Source organism: Vicugna pacos, unplaced genomic scaffold (genome assembly GCF_048564905.1).
Source record: "Vicugna pacos unplaced genomic scaffold, VicPac4 scaffold_103, whole genome shotgun sequence".
NCBI classification, from domain to species: domain Eukaryota; kingdom Metazoa; phylum Chordata; class Mammalia; order Artiodactyla; family Camelidae; genus Vicugna; species Vicugna pacos.
Genome location: NW_027328783.1, coordinates 2320945 through 2348739, shown reverse-complemented (window position 1 = coordinate 2348739; position 27795 = coordinate 2320945). Strand labels below are relative to the sequence as shown.

Sequence of the window (27795 nt, the reverse complement as noted above, 5' to 3'; positions counted from 1 at the left end):
TGATGGTGAACATCCCCTCCTGGGTCAGAAGGCTAAGTAGAAAGTACCAATCACATTGAGGTGTGCTTTGTTGTTTTATTTTTCAAAACAAACAAGTTTCATTCATGTGATTTAGTAAGATCAGAAACAAATTCTACTCAATAAATGGTAGCCAAAACGTGTCATCATAGCTGCTCATCAGGTTTGGCCCCACGTTACACACTTTTACATGGACATGTGCCATGTGCTGTCATGGGAAACGGTAAGTGGGGACAGGGCCTCTTCTCTCACAGGGCACACAGTCTGGTGGGGGAGGCGGTGTTCAATCATTGCCCTTTTTTTTAATGTACTTACAAATTATGGGAAATGCTACTTAAAAAGAACAAAATGAGTCAATGAAAGTGAAAAATACAAGGACAGTATTTAGGCTGAGGGAAGACAGGGAACCTCTTTGAAGAGCTGACACTCCAGTGAGACCCAAAGGACAAATCCGGTGCTGCAGGTGAAGGGCAGGGACACACTGATAAAGGGCTGATATCCAGAATATACCAAAATTTTTTAAACTCAACAAGAATGACGAATAACCTGATTAAAAAATGAGCAAATTGCCTGAACACACATCTCATCAAAGAAGAAATCTAGATGCCAAAGAAGCCTAAGGAAAGATGCTCCACAGCATCTGTCATCAAGGGGATGCAGAGTGAAACAGCGAGATACCACTGCACACCTGTCAGAACTGCCAAAATGCAGAACACTGACAGCACCGAATGCTGGTGAGGATGTGGAGCATCAGGAATTCTAATGCATTGTTGGTGGGAATGTAAAATGGCCCAGATACTTAGGAAGGCGGTCTGGCATTTTGTTGCAAAACTAGACGTACTTCTAACATATGATCCGGCAACTGTGCTCCTTGATGTTTACTCGACGAAATGGAAACTTATGTCCACACACAAATCTGCATACAGATGTTAATAGCAGCTTTATTCATACTCAACAGGATTCAGAAGCAACTAAGCTCTTCTTCAGTAGGTGAATGGATAAATAAACTGTGGTCCCGCCAGAAAATGGACTGTTATTTGGTGCTTAAATGAAATGAGTTATCAAGGCATGGAAAGACATGGAGGAACCTTAAATGCATATTACTAAGTGAAAGAAGCCAATCTGGGAAGGTTCTGCAACTGTCTGATTCCACCTGTATGGTGTTCTGGGAAAGGGAAAACCACAGAGACTAAAAGATCAGTGGCATTCAGAGGCTAGGGGGAAGGAGCAATGAATGAGGTGCAGCACGGAGCATTTTAAGGTCACTAAGACAGACGACTCTGTATGATGCTGTGATGGTGGATACATGTCATTGCACATCTGTCCAAACCCACAGAGTGCACACCACCAAGTGTAAATCCTAGTATCAATTATGGGCTCTGGATGATGATGACGTGTCAGTGTAGGTTCTCCCATTGTCACAAATGTACACTCTGGTGCAGGTGTCAATATTGAGGAGGCTGTGGGGACAAACTGCAGTTCATACACCTAATTCAGCCCCAGCCACCGCTGTTAATAAAGCTCTGTGGGTGTGTGGACTGTCCGGCTGTTCTGGCATCTGAACAGCAGAGCTGAGCAGCAGCACCAGAGATCAGGAGGTTTGCAGACCCTGAAATATTTACCCGCAAGCTCTTGACAGAAAAAGTCTGCTGAGCCTTGTTCTAAATGAGTAAAAATTCACCCTGATGAGACAGGACAGCAGGGCCCAATCCAGGCATGGTTAATTGTACTGAAGCAATGTTTTAGTTCCAACACCTTTGCTGAAGTCCTGCAGGTCCAGCGACAGAATGTAGCCAGGAAGCGTCTGCAGGAGGAGGCGGTAGCAGGCCTTCCAGCCAGGCTCCGGGATGCCGGGGGCCGCGCGCTGCATGGGGGCCTCACGCTTGAAGACGGCGGACTTGCAGTGGAAGCCGATCAACTCATAGAGCTCGGAGAGGAGGCAGCACTGCTGAATTCTCTCCTCGGAATGCTGAAGCACAGGGAGAAAAGCAACAAGCATCTGAATGAAACACGTAAGTGAAAAAAGCCCGTAAATATATTTTCCCTTAAAACAGAGACCCGATGACACAGGAAGGAAGAGGAAGGCTGACTTAGTGCACTGATGGGACCGGATGCAGAAACGCAGGGAAGCAGCACTGTGCAGACGCTCCAGACCCCCTCCGGGCCCCACCTCTCCGCATTCCACCTGTCCCTTTACTAGAAAAGCCCGTATTCCCTGAAATAGAGGAATCTGCTACATAAACATGGGACACAGAGAAGGGAAAGAGGAAAAGGAAGGGAAAGTAAAGGAACAACAGTTCATCTAGAGCCTAGGGTCTGGGCGGGATTTTCACCAAACACGCAACTTCTCAAAGCACAGAGCGCACAGGGAGAGGCTGACAGAGTGACTGCGACTTTTGCTCCTTAAGCACCAGATACCTGCCAGCACACGCTGCGCCCGTTACTGAATCATTACGATCATCTCAGAAACTATTACTACCCCAGCTTACAGGCAAGGAAATCTGAAACTCGGGGAGGAATTATTATCATCCTGGACAAATTCCCACAGCTCAGAAGTGTCAAAGCCTCCGGCAGACCCTGGACTAAAATGCTTCTCATCACCACGGGCCCTGAGCCTCAGGCTGAGGCCACATCAGGTCAGCACGGGCCCAGAGCACGAGTCTGTGGGACAGGGAATGCTCCCACTCGAAGTGCCAGGTCAAGGCCCTCAGGAACTTATGAAATGAAACCAAATCCCCAAACTCATTTCCAACCCACTGCCCTGTCAGGGAGGACTGCTCGGCACATCTGCCCTGTCACCTGTGCACAAGCTGAGCAAGGGGCACAGACAGTGATGTGACGTCCCAGTGGAAGTGGCTCGGAGACCACTTCATCACAGGACAGATTCTCCCGGCTTCCAACGTTAACTTTCCATTCCATTTCCAACTGGAAAGTAAGTTTAGACTTGTTTTCCTCTCTTAGAAACAAAGAGACTGGTAACATCAGCGGGAAACTCAAGACGGAGGAAGAGTCTCCTGACCATTTGGTAGGATAGGCTGGGGAGGGAACAGAGACAGGGATCAGAAAGTCCTGTGTTCCAGTCCAAAGTCTGCACGTCACTCACTTTGACGGTTTCCATTTTAATACATATGATAAAATCTGATTATGACTGTTGGGAAAACTAAATGAAATAACATATGCCACTAGCATAGGTGTAAAATCCTCCATGAGTGTTCCAGAAATGGTTGTGACCGTGGTTAGTTACTGTCTGCCAAGTCTTGTGTTCTAAGCTCACATCACCCAACCAGAGATGTGCCAGAGAATGCCTCACCAGCCAGCAGCCTTCTCCAACTTGGAAACTCACAGTGTCTGAAGAACAGGCAGTGGCGGATGCTTTGGGGCACTCTGGAGGTAGCAATCCAGTGATGACTTTAAAAAGCAGGGGAGAATTTAGGGGACCATACAGTTCAAATACAGAGTACTCATTACATGTCTACAAATATTCATGTCTAGCCATGATGACTCAGAGAGGAAATACATATTCAAACGTATATCATTTTCCCACATAAGTACATTAAAACAATTTGGAAAGAGTGTAACTTTCTTCTCTAGATCACACAGCGGGGATTACAAGGTTTGTACTGACAGCCCTACTTGTAAATCATCTGCAAACGTAACTGGGTCCACTATCAGTCATCATCATTCAAAGGGAAGGATAGAAAAAAACAAAGCCAAGCTAATACGCTCCAGTCTTTTGTTTGGTTACGATGTCACAGAGGAGATGGACAGCTCAATAAGGAACCACTCTGCCGTGATTACGGAGCCCGGGGAGCGGGATGGGCGGCAAGATGTATGAGGAAGCTGCAAGTGTGCCCGTGCTTATAGGCAGGTACCCAATGTCACCTTGACAACGTGTGAAATGTTTATGCCCATGTCCTCATAACCTGACATGTATTAAAGAGAAATGGAAACATATAAACGGCCAAAAAACTTGGTGGATACACCGTCCAAAGAGCAAAGTCACAGTTTGACAACTGGCCATCCCGGTACCTTGGGAATCATTCTTGGAGAACCTTAAAAACCACTCCTCTGTCCTCAAGAAGTGCTGCCTTTTTGTCCTATCTTTGGCTCAGGGATACCGCACGTTCAAGGGAACTTCAATGTCTGCACAGATTTGACTGTCTTTCTCCAGGTTCACTTGTCCATTCTGAAGAGGCCTGAGTTAAGTCAAAATTCCATAAGATTAATTACCTCCAGTGACAACTCAACGAACCTGCAATTACAAGCCAACTGAACAGGACTGTCCTCAGCTAAAAATCTCACCCACCCTTCACTGCTTTCTTAAACTCCTCTCCTGGCTAATTGCAACAGACTAACACCACCCTCCACCAAGTTCCCCAACTAAGTCAAAGAGAAAGTAAGGTCCATAAAAGAGGAGACAACTGCATAATTACCTCTGAATTCCTAGCATATAATAATGTCAATAAATAGAACTATGATTATGGCTTCTTTCCTTTAAAACCTTTCTGATTATTTAAATGAGATCATGGAAGGGAGGTGTTTGGGTCCAGTATCTTGACCCAGAAGACTCTGGGGGCCTTTTACAGAATGGCTGTCCACTGATTCATTCAAAACTCACCTTCTCTTTCCGGGAGGAGCTGTGATTATCTGCCAGGAGTTTGTTTTCTCTCTCATGCCAGAAAAGCTTTAAACTAAATCCTTACTTTGGATATGTTATTTTTCCCAGCTTCCAAAAAATTTACTTTCCTTACTTCCTTGCCTTGAGGAATGCTTTTATTCTTTTCTTTCTAATTCACCCTTTTATAAAGCAGGATTCTCAGGATGCGCTTGGCCTTACATAAGAACAGCCATCCAACTCCCAGTGTGAGAGGCCTCAGGCTCACCTCCTGCCCTCCTGCCAGGGCAACTGAAACACAGTTCAGGAGCCAACAGGCACCCCAGGGCTTCTAAGGCTCACGTATCTCCCAGAATCCCTGCTTTCTGGTTTGTCTTAGCTTCTGAGAATTTCCCCTCACTTTCTTGACAAATAGCTGTGCAGCTTGAAAGATGAGGAAGGAAGGTTTTTTTCTTAATCAGCATTTTAAGGAACTTATGTAATGAAGGTTTTCACGAGTTTATAGAACCTCCATTGCTGAGACAGAAAACACACTAGATATTTTCTAAATTTAGCTATCATGTGCATTTTTTCTTTACTTTGGTTTTCTTAACTGCTTATAGACATTTTTTAATTAAAAAAAATAAGGCCCCAAATAGGATAGAAAATTGAAGGGGCAAACAAAATTAAAGGGCAAAGACAGAAAATGAAAAGTACTCTACAAAGTTAATAGAGTAAATACACTATGGATCAGATCAGCAATTCTCAGTAAGAGCTAATTGAAACCTGACCATTTGGTAAAACGTCTCTCCTGTCAGGAGATGGCCAACAGAAAATAGAATTAAATCAACAAACAAAAATTCAAACTCTGGTGAGGTATAGAAGTCTACCAGCTAAATGTGTCTTCTTCTGGAAAAGAGGGAGACTCACCAGCTCTTTTCTGTGGAGCCTGAGCCCACGGGAGGTCAGTGAAGTGAGCTCTGTAAGTACCCAATTAGCAAAGTGAGAGATGAATAAAGAGATGTGAGCTTTGATGACAGAGATGATACTACTATTCACGTGTCCTGTAAAGTATGTCTTCACGTTCAGTGATCAATACCTCGGCATCCTCAGGGATTGAGATTATAGGAAAATGCACAGCCCGGGCCCAGACCTCTTCTGTGATTGTGACAATGCACTTAGATATCTCAAGGGCTCCTCCAATTCCACCTGCAAAGAGCTGACTTCACGGTGCTCCTCCCATAGCCGTCCTTCCCAGGGCACCTGGTCGGGGGACAAGGTCTCCCTGCCTCTCCCAGCTCAGGCCCATCACTCACAGATGTGACAGGACCTCTCCTTCAGGGACCAATTTCCTCAGTCAATGAGTTCCACCACCCACACCTGTCCTACCAGGTACTCACTGGCACTCCCTCAGCACCGACTCTGTGCTGGGGACCACGCTGCACACTGTGCACACATTATCTCACTAGATCTACACAGCAGTCCTGGGAAGTTGGTACGTCACTGTTTCAATTGATTAGATAAATTGTTTCACTTCCTTGAGTGTGTCATCCAAAGTGACACGGCTACTCAGCCACAAACCTGGGACTGAAAATCACTTGAAAATTGAACACTGCTACATCTCGCAGCCACCCTACTCTGACTCATCACATCACCTCCTGCCGAGCCTTCTAAATGTTTCTAAGCATTCTATAAGACAAAAGGGATGTACGAGAGCACCACACTCCCCTACTAAAAATCTGTCAATGACGGTCCACTGCTCTTAGGAGAAAGCCCCACTGGGCCTGAGCACAGCTCAACGGCCTGGCATCCTCGTTCCTGCGCGGCAGCGCCGCCTCACCCTCCACGCAGCTCTACACGTGCAGTGTCCAGGACAGGGATGCTGACTTCGTATAACCCGGGGCTCGTCTCACTCAAACAATGATCACCCTTTTCAGTGGTCACCTACTTCAATGCTGACTCTCAGAAAAATATTTTCTCTGGATGAATCAAAATCTTTTTCCTTACAACTTCCCATCATTGATAACGAGATCCCCCCAAAAGAAAGAAGACTTAATCCTCAGTCTCCTTATCTGTAAAGTGCGAATAACAAGGAAATATGAGAGGTTTTAATAGAAATATTATTCATGTGAGGCTGAGGGACAATTCCCAACATACAGTAAGCACTCAATATATGCTTACTTAATATTAATAAGAATAGATTCCATTCCAGCAACCTTAAAACAATGCTTAATGGCTTTGTCGAAAAGACTACCGACAAACTGTTGGACGAACCGTTTTGAGCAGATCAGCACAAGCGTACTGGGAGAGGTAAGCGGGGACTCCAGTTACAGCTGCAGCCACCCAGCACTACGGGGCAGGAGCAGTTGCTCAAACTCTTACTTGTTGCTTGAGCATTTAGTTGTAGTTATTGAATAAAGACAGGTATTATTTAGTCAAAACTCCTGAAACATAAATCTTCAAAGATTGATGCAAATTATGTTTCAAGTACAACACTCTCACTGGAAATTATTTAAAAAATGATAGTTTAAGCTCCTCCGCACATCAAAAGGGCATTTTCTTAATATAACTGACTATATATACTGAAAGGATTGTTTAAAAGGAATTAAGATGAAGCCTTACTGAATAAGCTCTCAGTATCATCTACAAAAACCCCACCGAAAGGTCTCATTTCTCACTTCCACATAGGTGTTCAGGTGGCTTAACCTGGGTCTTGGTTTCTTATGACACGGGGGTGGGAAGAATTGTGGATAGATTAATGTAGCAAATATAAACCTAGGGTATTTGCTGTGTAGGAATCCTAGAAATAAATAAATTGATATATATTCCCACTCTTAGGAATCTCAGCCTTTCCATTTACAACAGCATTAAAAATAAAATGAGAGATACATTTAACAAAATTTTACAAGATTTGTACACTGAATATTTTGAAGTATCACCAAAAAAATTTAAAAGATATACATATATGGAAGGCATCCCACGTTCATGGAATGATAGACAATATTGTTAAAAATGTTAAGACTCCCCTAAGTGATCTACAAATTTAATGAAATCCCTATCAAAATTCCAGCTGACTTCGTTGCAAAAATTGAAAAACTGATCCCAAATTTCATATTGAAATGCAAGGGACCCAGGTCAGACTAAACAATCTTGGAAAAGAAGACAAAGTTGGAGGACTCACTCAAAGTTGGAGGACTCACTGCAAATCTATAGCACTCAAGTCATTATGGTTCTGTCATAAGTTTGGATTCAGAAATCTATGAGACATAACAAAAAATCCAGTGGGGAAACTTACATTTACAGTCAGTTTTCCAGAAATGTGCCAACAACACTCCATTGAAAGTATAGTCTATTCAACAAATGGCGCAGAGACACCTGGGTATCTGAAGGCAAACGAATGAATCTGGAATTTGGACCACCGTATTTTATATAACAAATTAATATTAATTCAAAATGGATCACAGACAAAAACGTAAAAACTAAATGTATAAACTTTCTAAAAGAAGACAGTATAAATCTTTGTGGTCGTAGGATAGGCTATGGCTTCCTAGATACAATACCAATAGCACAAGTGATAAAACAAAACAGATAAAATGGACTTCATCAAATGAAAATCATTTGTTACAAAGGACATCATTAAGAAAGTGAAATGAAAGGGGAAGGGGGTAGCTCAAGTGATAGACTGCATGCTTAGGAAGAAAAATAAAATGAATAAATCTTATTAACTCCCCCTAAAAAATTGTTTTAATGTTTAAAAAAAGTAAAGTGAAATGACAATCTGCAGAATAGGAGAAAAATCTTGCAAAGCATATATCTAATAAGAGACTAGTATCCAGGATATAAAACAAATGCTTACAAATGAACAATACAAAGAAAATCGACCCAATTTTTAAATTTGCCAAGGATTTAAATAGATACACAATTGGCCAATAAGCATCTGAAAAGATGCTCAGCATCACTAGCGAAATCAAAATCAAAATGAGATCTCATTTTAAACTCACTAGGATGGTTATAATCAAAACATGGACAATAACAAGTGTCAGTCAGGAGGCAGAGAAATGGGAACCCTCAATATGCAGCCGTTGGAAAGGGGCAATGGTGCAGCTTCTTTGGAAAAGCCCGATGTTTCCTCAAAAGGTTAGAGTTATGTGGCTGAGCAAGTCTACTCCTACATGTAGAGTCATCCTTCAGTGTCCTCGGGGGGTTGGTTTCAGGAACACCCCACCCTGGATACCATAATCCAAGGATGTTCGAGTCTCTTTACAATCAGCCATCTGGATCCATGAAGTGGAAACTACAGATATGGTGGGCCAACTGTACAGCCAACAGAATGGAAATGTATTCTCACAAAAACTTGCACATCAATATTCATAGCAATATCATTTAGAGTAGCCAAGAGTTACTAACAATATCCATCCATCAATGAATGGATAAACAAAATTATCAAGAATAGTCCCACAAACTTTTGGTAATTTCATCTTTGACATAGGAGGTGAGAACATACAATGGAGTAAAGACAGCCTCTTCAGCAAATGGTGCAGGGAAAACTGCACAGCTGCATATAAATCAATGAAGTTAGACTACTCCCTCACAATATACAAAAAAATGAATTCAAAATGGCTTAAAGAATTAAACATGTAGACAAGACACTATAAACCTCTTAGAAGAAGACATAGGCCAAACATCTGACATATAATTCAACAATGTTTTCCTAGAGCAGTCTACTCAAGCAATAAAAATACAAGCAAAAATATACAAGTGGGTTCTAATTAAACTTACAAGCTTTTGCACAGAAAAGGAAACAAAAAGTAAAACAAAAAGACAACCTATGGAATGGGAGAAAATAGTTGCAATAAATGACAGTGACAAGGGATTAATTCCCAGAATATGTAAACAGCATTTACACTTGATAAAAAAGAAAAACAAACAATTCAATCCAAAAATGGGCAGAATACCTAAAGAAACATTTCTCCAATGAAGACATGCAAATGGCCAATAGGCACATGAAAAAATGCTCAATATCATTATCAGAGAAATGCAAATCAAAACTGCAATCAAGTATCACCTCTCACCTGTCAGAATAGCCATGATTCAGAAGTTCACAGACAGTAAATTCTGGAGAGGCTGCGGAGAATTGGGAACCCTCCTACACTGTGGTGGGAATGCAGTTTGGTGGAGCCATTGTGGAAAAATGTATAGAGGTTTCTCAATAGACAACCTTGACCTCCCATATGACCCAGCAACCCCACTCCTGGACATATATCCATAAGGAACCGTAATTCAAAAAGACACTTTCACCCCAATGTTCACAGCAGCACTGTTTACAATAGCAAGACATGGAAACAACCTAAATGTCCACTGACTGACGACTGGATAAAGAGGTTGTAGTATATTTGTCCAATAGACTACTATTCAGCCATAAAATAATAATAAATTAATGCCATTTGCAGCAACATGAATGGACCTGGAGAATGTCATTCTAAGTGAAATAAGCCACAAAGAGAAAGAAAAATACCATATGAGATCGCTTACATGTGGAATCTAAAAAAACAAAAACAAAAACAAAAACAAAAAACAAAGAAACAAAAAGATAAACTAATCTACAGAACAGAAACAGACACAGAGACATAGAAACCAAACTATGGTTACCAGAGGGGAGAGGGTGTGGAAGGAATAAATTGGGAGTTAAAGATTTGCAGATACTGAGTATGTAAAGAATAAACAGCAAGTTTATACTGTATAGAACAGGAGAATATACTTAATATCTTATACTAACTTATGTTTAAAAAGAATATGAAAATGAATACAGGTATGTTCCTATTTAACTGAAGTGATGTGATGTACACAAGAAATTGACACAACATTATAAACTGGCTAGATTTCAATGAAAATATTTTTAAATAGACCAAAAACGAAAAAAAAGGAAAAGGATATTATCAAACAAAAAGAATAAAGTACTGATGCAGGCTACAACATGGATGAACCTTGAAACTTTATGCTAAAATCAGCCCGTCACAAAAGGGCAAATAGTCCCCTTTAAGGTGAAATGTATCTAAGAGTTTATTGTACTACTCCTGTAAATTTTCCGGAGATTTGAAGTCTATCAATATCAAAATAAAATGTATTATTCATTAAAAACATAAAACGCTTCGTCACAGGAGGGCTTTAATTATTATATGCAGAAATGTATGTAAAGCACTTGGAACAACAATTTTCACGTCCACACACAGTCACTGCTGTCACTGCCACTCGGAGTTTGGTGCCAGCGCTGATGAGAGCTGCCTCCACTCGCTCCCCTGCAGACAGTAGTGAGGGCCTGAGCTCTGACAGGCAGGGTGAGCGTGAACCTGAGTCATACACAGCCACGTTCCAGATTCTGCGTTACCCAACTTTCTTATACAAACTGCAGCATGTAATGTAAATACGCTAGAGGGATGTATCTTACAACACCGGGAATACACACAATGTTTTACAGCAACTATAAATGGGGCATCTATTGTACACCTGAAACATATATTATATTTTAAATCAGCTATGTCTTTATGAAAAATTAAAAAATAATTTAAAAATGTTATCACTTTAATATTGAAATCGGTTTTTAAGTAACTACTAAACAGCTTAGAATGTATAAAAGAATTTAAGTGTGCTGTTTGTTTACATATTTATTTACTTTCAGCCTCCTGCTAAAAGAGAAATTGAACAATTTTTAAAACACAGCTTAACAACCATAACAACAAAAAGGCAAAACTGAGAGTGAAGGGAAAATGGAGATTCAATACTTAAATGAAACCAGGGGAAGATAAAGTCATAAAAATGGATTCCATGAAGTCAGGGCAAGTGTTAAAGGCCGACTAGAAATTCAGCTGTAAGATTCTTGGCAGCTAAAGCAAAAAGAAAAAGATGATGGGGCAGGTGGTAGAGCGTGTGCTTAGCGTGCACGGGGTTCTGGGTTCAAGCCCCAGGGCCTCCACTAACAGATAAATACACCTAATTACCTACCCCCCAAAAGAGCCCCAAAGAAAAGAAAAAGAGAAATTTCTTTCCAAAAAACACCTGATTTTAAATTTGAATTAAATACTTACAAAAAAAGAAAAATAGAAAAGATGAGTGACACTGTGAATGAAAAGCCCAGCTGGGCTAACAATCTAAGTCACAAATCTAAGTGTGTTAAGTGTCGGTTTACTGATCTAAGTTTTGCTGGGCTAACTCGTAAATCTGAAGTTCAGTGTCAGTTTACGGGGCTAACAAGCTAACTCGTAAATCCAAGGTCAACAATTGTCAGTAATGTGATCTGTTCCAAATTGATAAGCTTCAGTGTACTGATTCCTTGCTTTTGTTGTTTGAGTTATTGGCTAATAACTCCATACTTGTAATTAACCACATAAAACCTCATGTGCAAGTCTTGGAGGTGCTCAGAGCTTCGGAACAGAAGCCCCTCTGAGCCCGCCGGCGTAATAGATCTCAGTGCTCCAACCCTCTGAGTGGTGCTTGTTTCTTGGCTGGCCTGTTGTTTCCGTAACAACGCAAGCGATAATGCCCATGAGATAAATCTGCGGTGGCTGCTGGCAGGTCCCCATGTCTCACGTGGGAAATTCTGAAACATCCTTCTCACCACTCATCCTCAGCCCACACCACACCTCCCGCTGTTAAATGCAGGAGCACATAGAGGGCCCGGCCTTTGCTGTCTCTGTGTCATCAGAGTGAGACAGGATGGAAGGTGGCAGAGCACAGCCATTCAAGGAAGGCCACAGCAATTAACATCAAAATGGTGAAGGATTCAAACCCCAATAGGCCTTGAGGCTCAGGATGAAGAGATTTAACTTCTAGCAGATCTTGAGCTTCATTATACACCCATTGTAATAGTAACATGGTGAATAACACTGCCCCAGGCAACATGGCAGTCCCAAAGCTAGCCACAAAATGTCAAAATGTGGGAAATGGCCATCTCCCTGGGAATCCCAGCCCCTTGCCCTAAGGCTGGTCCTTCTACTTATTAGCATATGAAACCACCAAGCCCAAGAAACAAGCAACACAGTGCCACCTCGCGGTGACCACTCTCTCTCCCTCTTTGGAGAAGGCCCACACTCTGTCGGTGGAGTGTGTACCTACTTTTAATCTGAGCATCAAACCCCCACACCTCGTGACATTTCTCTTGCCTATCAATGTATCTCTCTGAATAAATCTACCTTTACTCAACACTGACTAGCTCTTGAATTCTTTACTGCAGGAAGCCAAGGAACAAAATCTGGTGGGGCACATCCCAGGGGCTCAACCAAAGCCTGGGTCACAGCCCTTCTCATGCCCCTCATATTTTCTCTTGTATCAACAGGACTGGGTTGTGAAGGGAGCTCTGAGGCCCCAGCTAAGGAACAGAAGCAGCCCCCAGGGCTCCAATTAGCGGGCAGCCTCTCCCCCATCAGGGGCCCTGGGGTCTGCCCGGTTCTCTGTGTTTTTTTGTTCTGCTGACTCCCCAGCCAAAGAGCGTTATCCTTAGGCCTGGCTCCACAAAACCCTTCTCTCCACAATACAAGCACATCATGTCACAATCCTCTTGTTCAACCATAAAATGTTCAGCCCACTTTTTCCTTCCCCAGTTAAGTACCTAAAAGTCCTCCCTCCCATCCCACCAATTCTTTCTTAGTGAGAACTCAGCACTCCCCGCACACTATCTTGAACCCTGGTGCCTTGCTGGCTGGGACCGAGATGTTTCAGTCTCAAACAGCCTGAGTCCTTTCTCTTTCCCCTTTCTAACTTAAAAAGGCCTTCCTGAGTCTCCCACCCCTCTGATTCTGAACGTCACAAAATGCTGAGGTTACAGTCACTATGTGAATACCTCCAAGGTTTTGGCTAGGTTTCCTTCGCAAGATCTTCATTTAGGAGCTGCATCAAGAAGTTTAAAGAGGCTATTCTTACATCTGAGCGGAGGAGCCTGCAAGAAATTTAAATGGCTTTGAAGAGAGAGTTAACCAGGGACAGAGAGGTCGCAGGTCTTAGTCAAAAGTGTCATGAGGCAAAATGTTCTTCAAAGGCTCAGAGTGGCTTCTGAACATGGAGTCCTCAGGGAGGAGGTGACAGGCAGTGAGTGGGGTGAGTGACACAGGGTACTCTCCCCCAGCTGGGAAAGAATTGGATATATTCTACTTTTCCAATTTCTTACTACCTTTTTCTGTTATTGTCACATACAATTTCCTACGAATTAAGAATATCGATGTCAGTCATTTGGGCCAATTGGGAGAAGCTACACAATGCCATTCACAGGGCTGGGACATGACAGCCACACCAGTCTAGGTTGAAAGACCAGTGGGAATATTTCCATGGTAATCACGGGCATGCAGCAAACTCCCAGCTTCAATGACCTCCTCTCAAAGTTGGCGCCAATAAAACTACCAAGCAAAGTGTGTGATGATTATGGCCAACATCTGTTTATTAGTTAAGTGCCCGTGACAGCTGTCGCTTAATGGGGAATGAGTACGACCAACGAGGCCCAGTCTACCTGGCCACACGCGCCTTGCCTTCCTGCATTGGTGCAGCAGCAGAGCTTGTTTAGCTGAGATGAACGCCCCCAGAGCAGCCCGACGGGAAATCTCCCAGCTCGGCACAGCGAGATGTGTTCCTTTCCTTCTCAGAGCTGATCACAGTTTGCTGTCGTCTGTTTTTATGTTTATCCCTTTTGTAACTGCCTCTCCTCCGGAGATTTTGCTCAAGCAGCACGGGGCCAGTTGTGTCTTGAGGCCTGCCGGATATTTTGGGCAGGGAAACAGCCGAGCCCACATCTGGCTCTGGTGCTGAACGGAGAAGGCACAAGGCCCAGGGGCCCATGCTGAACAGAGGCCCCTGCACCCAAAATTATGGTCTGATTTTGGGCAAATTACATAGTCTTTTTTACCCTGAGATTCCTCATCTGTCCATGAAAATAACAGCCCATGGCACACAGAGTTACAAATATTTAAGGAAATCACCGAATTCACAACCTAACCAAAGGGCTACCAGTGCATCCTCAACAGACAAATACTGCCTTTACGGCTCTGACACACGCGAAGCGTGGTGGCCGCACAAAGTGTACACTGCTAAGTGCCAGTGTGTTAAGTGCTTCATGTGTGCTATAATACTCTTTAGAACTTAACAACAATCCCAGGAAGAATCGAATATTATCATGCACATTTCACAGATTCACCAACAGGTTAAGAGTGGTTACATTCTAGTCCAAGGCGCTATGGTGAGGAAATGGCGATTTCAACGTGAATATGGCCCCAGGCCTGGGCTCCATCTCTGTCCCATCCACCTGACCACTTGCCTATGAAATCCACCTGTCCAATACCCAAGTTTGAAGCCGGCCAGCTCTTAAATGTAATGTGTGCCACCGTTTGTCTATGTTCCTTAATTACCATAAACAGTTCTTAGAAAACACTTCAGAAAGGAAAGTTGGACTCACGTCCCTTCCCACAAAGAAGAGGAATTCTGCCTTGCCTTCTCCTGTAACTTGGAGAAACCCTTCCCATTCACCACCGAATCCTTTTGTATGCTTCCTCCGTGTTCATGTTTGCACACGGCTTATTAAAGTAGAAGTTACCTGCAGTAATTCCATCTCGGTTCCTTTCCAAGGTTCCATTATCCATAATCAGGGTAATATTATAATTTTCTGTGAACGAAAATACTACAATGTGAATGAAAATACTGCAACCATGTCACTAAACAAAGAATGCTGAAACCAAGTCATCAGCGGCTGCCGCCACCCCCCCAGTGAAGACAGGCCTGCAGCCACTCACAACGGTGCCCTCTGAGCAGACTCAGAATAAGAAAGGACAGATTACTGGCCCTAGATAACTAGGTGCTTGTCTAAAGAATATATTCAGTGAGCCCAAATGTTTGCGTCCTCCCATATATTGAAAAGCACTAAATTCTTGAACTTGAGATACCTGGCTTTCTTTAGATAACAAGCAATCTTTTATTGTTCCAACTACCTGGTCTTTGTTGTAAAGCTCCTATATAATCCTAGCTTCTCCCCTACTCTTCGTAGAAGTCCCTCAGAGTGATCTGAGAGGCAGTCATCCTGGGTCTAGCCCTCCCGACAAATAAAACATAACACTTAACTTTAGGCTGCACGTTTATTTCAATCAAGTCCCAGAATAGACACAACTCATCAATTCTGTAATGGAACACACTGGATCAGGAACCAAAAGCGAGTAGTAGTCCCGAAGAACTACGGCTCCCTCTTTCTTCCTGTCATTATACAATCCCACCAGAACTCATTACTTTGCTGTCTGCTCCTCTGGCAACCAAACTCATAAGAGAGTGAACTCAGAAGAGCACCATGCTGGGGAGAACCCCCCGCAGCAGCACTGCAGGCCGCCTGCCCTCCCGCACGCTCTGCTGATCCTTAGTGTCCTCCGTGGAGACCAGGCCAACAGAGCTGTTCCCTACAGCTGCAAAGTCCCACATATTAAATAAAAGCATTTTATTTTATATGACATGTTACGTATATAACCATCTCTGAAAACAGCTTTGCCAGAAGCCCAAATCTTCAACATTAATCTGCAAAGGCAAACCCGGTCCCCAAGGGAAAAGAAGCCTTAAGACGATGCTAAGGCCTCCAAAGTCCTCTCCACAACCATCAACCAAACTGCCTGCAGGTCTGCAGCTGCAGGAGGCTACATGTCTGCTTTTAAAGCAACCCCTTCCTGCCCTCGGGAATTACAATGTCCCTCTATGACCTTCTCAGGGTAAGAGCAGCCGTTGCAGAACCTTGCAGGGCAGCACTGACAGGACTGGACAAAGAGGATCAGAGCTAAACTAAGCCTTCTGATGACACGAGCTTGTCACTCTGTCACTTTACAGATGAAGATATATATATAGAGAGGTGGGGTGATATTGCTCAAAGTCACACAGCTAATAAGTGGCAAAGTATATAACTCTGCTCCTTCCTCCTGTGTGACGCCCAACTGGGACACTCACAGGGTTCTCTCGTGCCTGCCTGAACAGTCTTTTCCTATCACTCATGACACACCAGAGTGTCTGAACTTAGCCTGCATTTGCAGCATATTTTCCCTCCAGTTTCTCAGGAATAAGGCCGTTCGGGCCTGTATGAATTCCGGCTTCCTGAAATCTCCGTGCTCAGGCTGGCCTTGCCTGTGCATCCAGCCCGCTGCTCAGAGGCTCTTCCTCCACTGCAGGAGGACGTTTCTAATCTTCACAGGGACACCCCCTCAGGGGAGCTCTCCTCTCTCCCTCAGCACGGCAGGTGTCCCAGACCTCATCCCGAGCAGCCCCATTAGGACGGTGTCTGCCCATCTCTGCTAGTCAGATCAGCAGCCTCAGAGCCAGGGATTATGCCCAGGTCACACTGCAAACCTACTGCCCGCCTCACAGTCCCCAGCCAGCAGGTCACCTGGAAGTCACAGCAAGTGCCCCACCCAATCCAGAAGTCTCTTCTTTTGCCAGCACCACTGATGACTGGTTTCCAACCTTTGGTCAGTTTCGCACAAAACAGCACCTTCTACAGTGAAGCGGGTGGTTTTTCTTCTGCGCCTCATCCTTACTGGAAATTTAAGGGAAACCAAAAGGCCTTTTCTCAACCCTTTTCTGATGACACCCTCCCACCCACAATACTCATATGCTCAAGAGTTTTGGATCCACATGATTTTCTTTCCCTTACGCTAAGTGGCTCAAAAAACTGTGGGGTTCTTTCTCCTTTGAGTGTATTAGCACTCAGTTTCTTGGCTTTAATCTGTTTTTGTCTCTCTCTTCAGTGTCCCTAGCAGTTGCCACCTCTTACTCCCTTCAGCAGCCTCCCTCCCAACATCTATTCTAGGAAATCAGCTGTGACGAGGGGCCCGGGGGCAGTCACAGAAGATGCAACTAAGGCACAGAGAGGCTACATAATTTGCCCAAGAAATCACCTTGAACCACCAACAGAGTGTGTCACGTCCCTCTGTTTAACTCTTATGCTAAGCAAGTTAACTTTTTGTAGATTATGTTTATAAACAGATGAGTTATGAAAATACATACAAGGACACACATCAACTCTAAGATATTCATTAACTCCACTATTTTGTTTCTATTTATTTTATTTCTATTAAAAAAATTAAGAGCCCCTGCAGTCAATATAGCAAAATTTTACTGGGTTTTAAATCCAGAATATAGAGGGGTTGTGTCATTACTCATTCTTATATGTATGTTCACAAGACAAAATGATTTGAAAGTCTCTCTCCCCTCCCCCTACTCACTACTGGCTCCCACCAGAGATCCCAGACCACACATCTAACAGCCTTTCACTTTACCCACAGCTGAAATCATCAGATTTCCCCCAGAACTCCCTCTGCAGCTTTCCCTCCTCAGAACACAGCAGGACCATTATTTAACTCATTAATCCGCCCAGAAACCTGGGCCTTACTCCATGCTACCTTCACAGAAAGCATTGATCCTTTCCTCTTTACCATCTAAACATGCCTTCAATCTGTTCGCTTTTTCCCACTGACCATCCCACCTCTCATGTTGAAGCCAACAACACTGCCCGCCCGGACTCATGAGTCTCCCAAGTGGCCCCACAGCCACTCTCCCCTACTTGAGACAAATGGGATTGTGTCACTCCCACGCTTTTTGGACTCTTTTCATACCCACTCTTCTTAGAATAAACTTCAATTTCTTCACCTGGTGAAGGTCTTTGCCATGAAACTGTCAGCTCAGGAAGGGCAGGACACGCCCTCGTCCCTGGGCCCTGCCCTCTGTCAGAGCATCAGCTTGGGAGGATTGAGTTCTTAGCAAACTACTTCACTTATCCATACAAATCCATGGTAGATTAGAAAGATTTTATATGTTGATCTCGACTATTAATTTGGGGATTTTGCACTGGCAACCTGCAAGTATATATTCTAATGATTGTGTCTTCTTAAAACCACACCCAGATTAAAGGAGTATTTGTGGAATGTCTTCGGAGTAAAAGGGACTGTACTTTTACAGATTTTATGTTTTATAATATGAACAACCCGGACAGGGTCAAAAATAGAACCGCCTCACACGTGACAGAAGGCAGGTGAGACGCATATAGCAACAGGTCACAAAGATGGTAAGAGCAAAGTTGTTTCTCCAACCCCCGAAAAAATTCCTCCAAGAACTGAAAACTCTGAATTTTGAAAGTAAAATACTATCATCTAAAGAAAGAAAATAAATAATCCTCTTCATCAGGGTTTCTAGATCTGACTGCAGAGTTATTAGCAGGCCATACTGAATCCTAGCACAGAAAAATCAGATGGACTAGTGGTGAGTAAGTTCCAGGAAAACGGCAGTAATTCCTCCACTTGAAAGAGGACACACACTCACTTGTTGAAGGTGATTGTAAACCACATTCTGCAGAAATTCAGAAGATTCAGGCACCGCTTCTAGATGGTGATGACAAGGAAGGACGGCTTGGATGCATGCTTCTAACTGAGTCACCGGCATTCTTACACTGCAGGGGGAAATGGAGGCCCTCAGCCAAGAGCACAGTTGTTCCTGTCATGTATCCCAGGCCGTGCCTCGGGGACTCAGTGTCCTGTAGCAGTCCGGCCCCAGGCGAGGACCCGCAGCGTGGCCCACGCAAGCAGGAGGGGCACTGTGCTTGAGAAATCCCATCCCCGATGGGGGCAAGAGGGGCTGGTGGGGTTGTGTGAACCTATAAATGCTCATAGAAATACACCTGCATACATTCAAGTGATAAAATTCAAAGTAGCAGGCTATTTGAAAAAATTTCAATTGTCAGTGTTAATTTTACCATTCCATTCCGCTTGTCCCCTGCACTCTGAGACGGGCTTAGGCTCTCTTACACCTGCAGCTCTGCTGCAATTGTTGTGAATTTATTTTACTTTGCTGCAAGTGTCTTCGCTCCCAGTGTCACTGTGACTGTCGTCTCTTAACACAGTCAGATATCCTCCTGGATCTATCCCTGAGTTCCTTGCTCCTGCTTCTCAGATCCTGAGATAAAGAACAGGTGAAGGCACATGACTGGAAAAGTCAATGTGGACTTGACCAAAGTCCTCAGTGACCACCTAGGTGAGTGCTGCCCACACCTTACCTTCGATTCTCAAGGTTCTGCCCAGGGTGACATCCAGCCAGGAGAGAGTCCTGGGCCCTATTAAAAGCTGTGTGGCTTGGGTGCAGGGAAAGCTGCAGGTGCTGGTTCCGTAGCCGGTCCCATCCACATCTCTGCTCCTCTCTCTCCCGAGGCCCCGCTGCCAAGCCCCCAGGCTCCCTGAGCTTCTGTCCTTCTCTTCTACTCTACTTCAAGCCCTTTTCCTCTTCCTTTATTCCCTGATTATCCCCAGCTGGAGTGATATTTCTTTTTTTTTAACATTTTTTATTGATTCATAATCATTTTACAGTTTTGTGTCAAATTCCAGTGTTCAGCACAATTTTTCAGTCATTCATGGACATATACACACTCATTGTCACATTTTTTTCTCTGAGATTTATCATAACATTTTGTGTATATTTCCCTGTGGAGTGATTTTTCTATCATAGAATCTGAAAAAATTTCCTGCAGCTGAAAAAGAGGTGCCAGAGGTCAACGCCCATATGGTGGTTCCTGAAGAGAGCCCCTGGTTAGGGGGACCCTCACCAACACTCACGGGGCATCAGGCATGTTGCAGGGTCGACCACCCCCAACAAAAGTTTGCTGTGACCCCAAGGCACGCACAGCATCCCTGCTCACTAAATTGTAGTTGTAGTCCTTTATTATGAAGCAAAAATAAAAAAATTGCTCATGTTTCTTAGTAAAATTATTTATGAGGGAGAAAAAAATTGTAATAGAAAGAACAAATTTCACTCCATGTTAGATGTGTTCGTTTGGCTTTAATCCTGTACCTTGTTTTCTAGGCTCAGACTTGCTATCTCTGCACCTTTTGTAAAAGAAAGTTGCCTTTAGCCTGAAATATCCAGGAGGGCCTATTCTCCGGGCTCTGATCTTTAAGGATATTAGCTCTTCTACACTTATGTATAGATGGAAAGTTGTAAAATAGGGAATAACCATTCTTTTTTTTTGGAGGTTTTACGGGGGCACCATAATTTGACCCACATGGACAGCTGCAGGAACAAAGGATTTCAAGGACAGACAATTCATACAGCAAGAAGTTTGTAACAACCAGCCACATCCCCGCCCCTTTTTGGTATAAAAGGAGACTGAATTCTGCCCTGGGGAAGAAAGATCTACTGGATATCAATATGCCATTTTCTGGGTCTGCCAGCTTTTCAAATAAAGTCTCTTTTCCTTACTCCAACATCTCATCTCCCGATTTATTGGCCTGTCATGCAGCAAGCAGAACGATTTTGGACTTGGTAACAAAATGACTGCCTTAGGGGTAGTATGTCTCCACTGTTACCTCATTTCCAGTATGTCACAACCTATCAATTTTATATGCTTTTTAACAACACGAACAAAAAACCTATTATAAGGAATTGATTCCACAGAAATAAAATTATTTCTACTCCTTCAAAACTTTTTTCTTTCCTATTTTATTTTGTTTTGCATATTGAAAAGAAAATAAAAGTCAAATAATTTTATTTCACGTATTTTTATAGATAGATATAGTAAATACTACAAAGATATTTAAATTGCAATAAAAATTGTTCATATATTAGTATAAAGATATATACACAATCAATGCAGATTAGGAAAGGAGTAGATATTTACTAAAAATCCACTGCACATCCAGTCTTTTACAAGCATATCCTGGAATAAAAGCTCTATTATCCAGGGCCCCCCCACCCCCATTCTCACTACCGAGGCCCTTAGTAATCAACTACCAAGGCACCAGCATAGAACCATGCGATCACTATTTTAGGTATAAATGAGGGAATTAGCTCATTCAATTCTAAAACAGAAACCTTAAAATAAATACTGAACTTATTTACAAATAAACAAATTTGGACACAAAAAATACAGTTTCTCCCCAAATTCACAAAAATAATAACTGGTAAAGGCAAGATTTGAACTCATCTGCCTGATTATATAGCTATGGTGGAAATTCCCTTTGACTGTGGAGGAACAGCAGCACACCCTATCACCCTATCTTTGGATCTGGCTTTAGACAGCCTGAGACAGCACCCCATTCCTATGGAACTTGAGGGCAAACGATAACAATAAGGATTTTATATTCAGTAGTTTCTTAGATCTGATTTATATAAAGTGTCAGCAGGTCAGCAGAAAACTCTGGGAAATATGAGTGGGTCCAGAGCTTTTTGCTGATAAGAAATTCAATCTATCAGGACAGAGTGACCTTCTCATGAGAGGCCTCATGGACAAAAACTAAAGGCAGCTGAGCAATGAAAACTAGCAAGAACATGGAATTCAAGAAGAAGGATCCCTACCATCCCCTGCCCATTTGCCTCTTCACCCTTGTGGACAAGATGGCAGAAGATCCAGGTTCTTGTCCAAGTTACAACATCATGGATTCTCACCCATAAAATGTTACGACTCTATGCTGTCTTAAGTCCTTTCCAACTCAAATATGATGACACCAATATCTCAGCAGAATGTCTATGTCTCCACTTTCTCTCTTCTATTAGGAGACTATATCTATGTCTACAAAGCAGAAATTCAATTAAAAACACCATGCACGAAGCCTGGTGAATGTCTGTGTAAGAGACACTGTTCTCACGCTCAGTGAGTGAAAACTCAGAAAAAGTGGTCCTTCTCCCTCTGCAAGTGGGAGGTAGCCTGATTGTGTGTGTGTGTCTGTGTGCACGCGTGTGTGTGTAAATCAAATACAATGTATTCTGGGATGTGCACAGTTTTTTTTATGTTACTATCATTTCATGAGGATGAGCCAACCTTTTAAGTAATTTGAATCTAGTATTCTGAGAGAGTCTCAGGTTCTTTTGGTGGAGGATGGGAAAGGGGAAAGGAATGGAGAAAAGAAATAAATGAAGCAAAGCTGTAAGGATACTGCTAGGGAAAGGCAAGACATTAATTTTGTTCCTACTTTCATCACACACAAATTAGGGGCTGGCTTTCCCCTATGTCTTGTCAAGCACTGAGTTGCAGAAGAACAGCCAACAGCCCATTTCTCACTGAGCTTGTGACTGTACGTGGCATCTTATAGACACAAATTATTTAACCTGATCAAACAATCTAGCAGCAGGCTGTATTTCTCCTATTTTGAGAGACAAGAAAACAGGAAGTGAAAGAGGGTATATAGCTTGACCAAAGTCAGAGGACAAGTAAACTAAAGAGGATGAATTCAAACTCAGATCTGAATGCAGAGTCTGATCTTCCCACTCCGAGGGCTGGAAAATCCTTAACACACAGGGTCCCCAGCTCCTCTGTATTATTCCTGGCACCAAGCATTTCCCATGGCGATATTCTCCAGTTCTCAGACACAGCGCTCTGTGCAGCCAATAACCTCCATTCGACCTTGATCATCTACCTGCCACGCCCACCAGGCTTCACCAGGCAGGAAAGCTGGCTTTCAACTGCATACAAAGCCACCCCTGGTTTATCCTGGACTCTTCAGCGGCTTTTCCAGCGTAAAGGCAGCCACGAAAGTGCTCACAGTTTGTACATGAGCCACACTACCTCTCTCCATCTGTCTCCCCACGTATAAAACTTTGCTATGACCATTTTGAGAATCTTGGAAACAAATTTTTAAAAACAGAAAAGAAAGGATTCTGTAACAAGTACTTAATACTTAGAATTTTAAATGAGAAATTACAAAGTGAGTATTTACAAACCGAATCTGCCTTCCTAGGTGTCAGTTTTAACAGTTAAAAAATATAATAGCAAAAAATTCTCACTTAAAAAATTAACAAAATCATCAACAATAATCTGGAATAAACTCAAAAACAATGCCCATGTTGTACATGGAGAAATTACAGGACTGTACTGTGGGGTAAAGTAAGAAGTGTGAAAGTAGAGACATCAACATTTTGTATGGAGGAAAGCAGTTTTGTAAAGATGTACGTTCTCCTAAAGATAATTCAAAATTACTAAAAAATCCCATGACAACACTTATCCTTTTTTTTAACTTGAAAAAATTATATTAGAATTCTTCAGGAAAAATGAAGTCATAATACTAGCAAAGAAAAATAGGGATCGAAAAGCAAATCAAAAAATTTGCACTGTCAGATATTAAATAAATTTTTACAATATGTAAGATATAGTGCTAGTGTTGGAAAGTAAGATTGACAGAAATAAATCATGAGCTCAAAAAGAGACTCTAGTGTACATAAGTATATTTTACAGGTGGGATTTCAAATTAAAGAGCAAAGTAGGAATTCAATAATTGTCTTGGGACAATCACAGAATCCCCTTGAAAAAACAAATTCTATTCCGGTCATAATGACCGCAAGAAAAATTACAGAAAATGACATAAATATTAGAAAGTACTAATAAGAGCAAATACAACTCTTTGCTCATATCAATTCAGCTTCTCCTCACTGTAACAAGTATCATTATCATCTCCATCTTAGAGATTAAAAAAACCTACAGAAGAAATTTATACCATTATAAGAAAGTATTTCTAAGAATAATATCAAGGATAAAACCCAAAAAGAAGACATTTACTCTCTTAAGATTATTTTGGGCCACAACAAAAATGAACCTACTGAACAAAATGAAAGGCAAGAAATGACAAGGAAAAGCTCTCTGATACATGTTGATGAATACAAGGGGTTAATGTTCATAACATACAAAGAGCAGTCACAAAGCAACAAGAAGCTCCCTCACTTAAATGTGCGCAAAGAACAAAAGGGATCATTCACTTTTTAACAGTTAGATGGCTAATGAGTGAAAAATGCTCAATACCTCACTGGTCATCAAGTGCAAACTAGAATAATGAAAAAGCACTTTTGCTCATCATATTGGCAAATATTTTTAAAAGATATTCTAGCTAGTGTCCATCTTTGAGAGAACAAACTGTGATCGATCTTTAGGAGGATGACATGTCAATGGATATCTAAACTCTGAAAAACGTGTGTACACACTGACTGAACTCCAATTTAAGGAATCGTTTTGTTTAGAAAAAAAATCAGTTCAAAAAGATGTACTCATCAGAGCATTTACACAGCACTGTTTACAATGGTGGGAAGAAAAGCTGAAGTGAAATCATATCCAGCGATAGAGAATTGGTTACATAAGTTATTCTACATCTTTTCATTCCCCACAGGAGGAGGAATTTCTAGATTCACTTGAAAGGAGCCTGTGATTTATGTAGTTGTCACATCCAAGGGCTAAATTTCCAGAAACCTTAACTAAAGGAATACTTATACAAGATCACAGGAATGTTTGTACAAGAAGGATGTCAGTCAAACACTCTTTCTGACAGTGGAAAATGGAGAAAATTTAAGTGTTCACCATCAAGACAATGATGTGTTAAATCACGGCGAGCTGTGGGCACTAAAGTTCCGGTGTTTCGGCGTGGTCCAAGGCCTTGTCACCAGTACTCTCCCACTAAAGGTGTCCTTACACAAGAGACCAAACCTGCACATCAGGAGACCTCTCTACTCTATCTGAAAGGACCGGGTGAGTCTGGAGGGGGAGGACGTCTATGATATATACCTGAGTGAATAAACCGAGCTGAAGAAAACATACAGTATGGCCTTATTTTTCCATAAAGCATATATACACACACATATACATAGATTTCTCATACACGTGTATGCATGTGTATATATATATGACATAGGCATAAAGGTCATGAAATATATACTCCACATTGTCAGCAGTTTTTACTCTCAGGAAAAAAGGGGAAGGGATGTAGGGGACTTTCGGTACCACCACAGATCTCTTTTCAGAATTTCAGTTAAGTATACTTGGAATTTAAAAGTTTATTTAAGTCCAAAGAAAAATGGACGATGCCTCCACAAGACAGAATGCTATACTGGTCATTAAAAATCATGCCAGGGGAGATAGAATATTGTAGAAAAATGTGTAATAAGCCAAATGGAAAATGGAGGTCTCCACACAGTATACAGGCACACATTGCTCACTGGTTTTGATGACAGAGGTGATACACACTGATGAAAAGAACAGAAAATAGATGTTAAAATGTTAATTATTATCTCTGAGTACTGGGACAAGGATAGACGCTTTTGACCCTTTTTTCAGAATTTTATATTAAATACACATTATTTTTCATCTGAAAAAAGCATTTTTAGATGTCTAGTACTGCACATTGGAAAAAATACATGAGTACTTACAGAAACAAATAACTAGGAGACACCGCAGCACCGTCACACAGTGTAGAAAGGGCGATCCTGAATAACACCGCGCAGTTACATAAGGACCCACAAAGTGAGAGCACCCGCTGTAACAGGGCGCGGCCCCCTTCTATTTGTCAGTTGTGTCTTCAGGGCTGAGGCAGTTCTGAGCACGGCCAGGGTCAGTGCTGGTGTCTGGATGGATGCCACTGGAGGTGAGGGCACCTGCAAGCCGAGAGGAAGAACAGAAATCATCCTCTGCTTTTTCTGTCTTATTTCTTTGTTACTTTTAAAGAGAGGATTAGATAAGATAAACTGAATCTTCCCTACTGAAATTTCAGTAATGATACCGTTTTTAAAGTGTTCACAACTTATATTCTGCCTATAACTGTCTTTTCAACAAAGCATCATATTTATTACATGCTAATTAACTCAGTTAATTAACTACCTGTTGAAACCTATTAAAGAACATGAAATGCACTACGTGAAAGCAGCAAGCCTGCAGTGACTACCTCAGCTGTCTTGACGGCAGTGCAGTCAGCCCCCACCATCACGTGGCCCTGAGCTCCTGATGCTGGTAAGAGAGCACGCTGCTGCCTCAGATGGAGAGAAACGTTAAAAGCATTTTCTGAAATCTACAGCACTGACAAAACATAACTGATAAAACCCAGGCTCCTTTGAGGCTGTCATTTCCGTTTCTGGCCAACAACCGTCAATGAGCAGAAACACCCCATTCCCGAGTCATGGAACTCACGTGGGCAGCAGTTTTGGAGAAATTTCCAGGTATAGAATTTAAACCAACTATACATAAAACTCTGAAAAAGAAAAGATGCAATACTCTGATTTTGGAAGACACTCAAAATATTCTCCTAAGCCTTGGTAGTTGGAAAGGCTGGGCTTCTCCTAAGCCAGTTATTTATTTCACAGCCAGTGAGCATCTCCCACAAACCCTGCTTCCCTGTGTCTGCTGGGAGCCTCAGGCACAATGATGCTGTCGATCTTATAAGTCACAAGGCAGAGGCGTGTGTCTCACGCCTGCAAATCTCACACAGGCTCAACTCCTAGCCTCACTGTATGAACTTGGCCCCATTTTCTCACGTGTTTATTTGGTATCTGTTCTTCTGTAAGCTGCCTGAAATGCTTCCTGGAACAAGTCAGAAGAATGAGTGGGTAAAGAAACGGACAGATGGACAGGTGAGAGACGGGCAGACAAACAGAGACTCCAAGAGAAGGGGAGAAAACAAAATTTCCTATGTAAAACCCTCTTCTAGTCAGGAAAGAAAACCACCACGAAAAAGTGTGAAGAGGCAGGTGGCCTAGGACTGTTTCCTGGATTCCATGAAATGTCACACCAAGAGATGAGAGGGTAGAACTATAAATAATAAAAGAAAAAAAGCATGCATATTTGAAAAATATATCTACATTATGTACTTTCTAAAGAATAGATTCAAATCAGCAAGGCTCAATAACACAATCCTTGGGTATTTACAGAAGTGAGAATCCCATCTCCAATCCACAAAGCATCCCTTTGGAGCACTGAGAGTCTACATGGGGCAGTCATATAGCCATCACCGCAAAAGCTGTGCTATCCTGCACTTACGAAAAACGAGCAGCTGTGCTCGGGCTGCCCACGAGCGTCATTTACAGCCCACAGCACCCCTACGGGGGAGGGATGACTTGCGAGCCCTGTCTCTGCAAGACAGAAAACAAGTCTGGGTGAGGCTAAGCCGACCTACCAGTTCTCTATCTCACAGGACTTGTCACTCCACAGCAGGACTCGAACTTGGACCCACGTTTGTAACCACAGTACTACCGTACTTTATGTGCTTTTTGTGTGTATAATACATTTGTTTCTGGCATGAAAGTGTATTTAATAAATGATCGGTTGTCTTGTCTATCTCATTAGCTCACAATCTTTATATTTTTGAAATGTACTCTTCCCCTGGAGAAATGAACGGAAAGAGCGGTGGTCAGAATGACGTGGGGCTCCATTCTTTATCTGTTACCTCATCTCATTT

General features: G+C 42.4%; 1 protein-coding gene across 1 annotated transcript; it reads right to left on the bottom strand.

Moving 5' to 3' along the window:
• Positions 1-1459: 1459 nt before the first annotated feature.
• On the bottom strand, positions 1460-25877 carry LOC140694723 (trafficking protein particle complex subunit 9-like). The gene is made up of 3 exons (XM_072957836.1): positions 25778-25877; positions 4048-4214; positions 1460-1987 (listed from the first exon to the last, which is right to left on the bottom strand). Exons 2-3 carry the CDS (start codon positions 4057-4059, stop codon positions 1739-1741), a joined length of 261 nt encoding a protein of 86 aa, XP_072813937.1. The 5' UTR covers positions 4060-4214; positions 25778-25877; the 3' UTR covers positions 1460-1738.
• Between the last annotated feature and the right edge of the window lie 1918 nt (positions 25878-27795).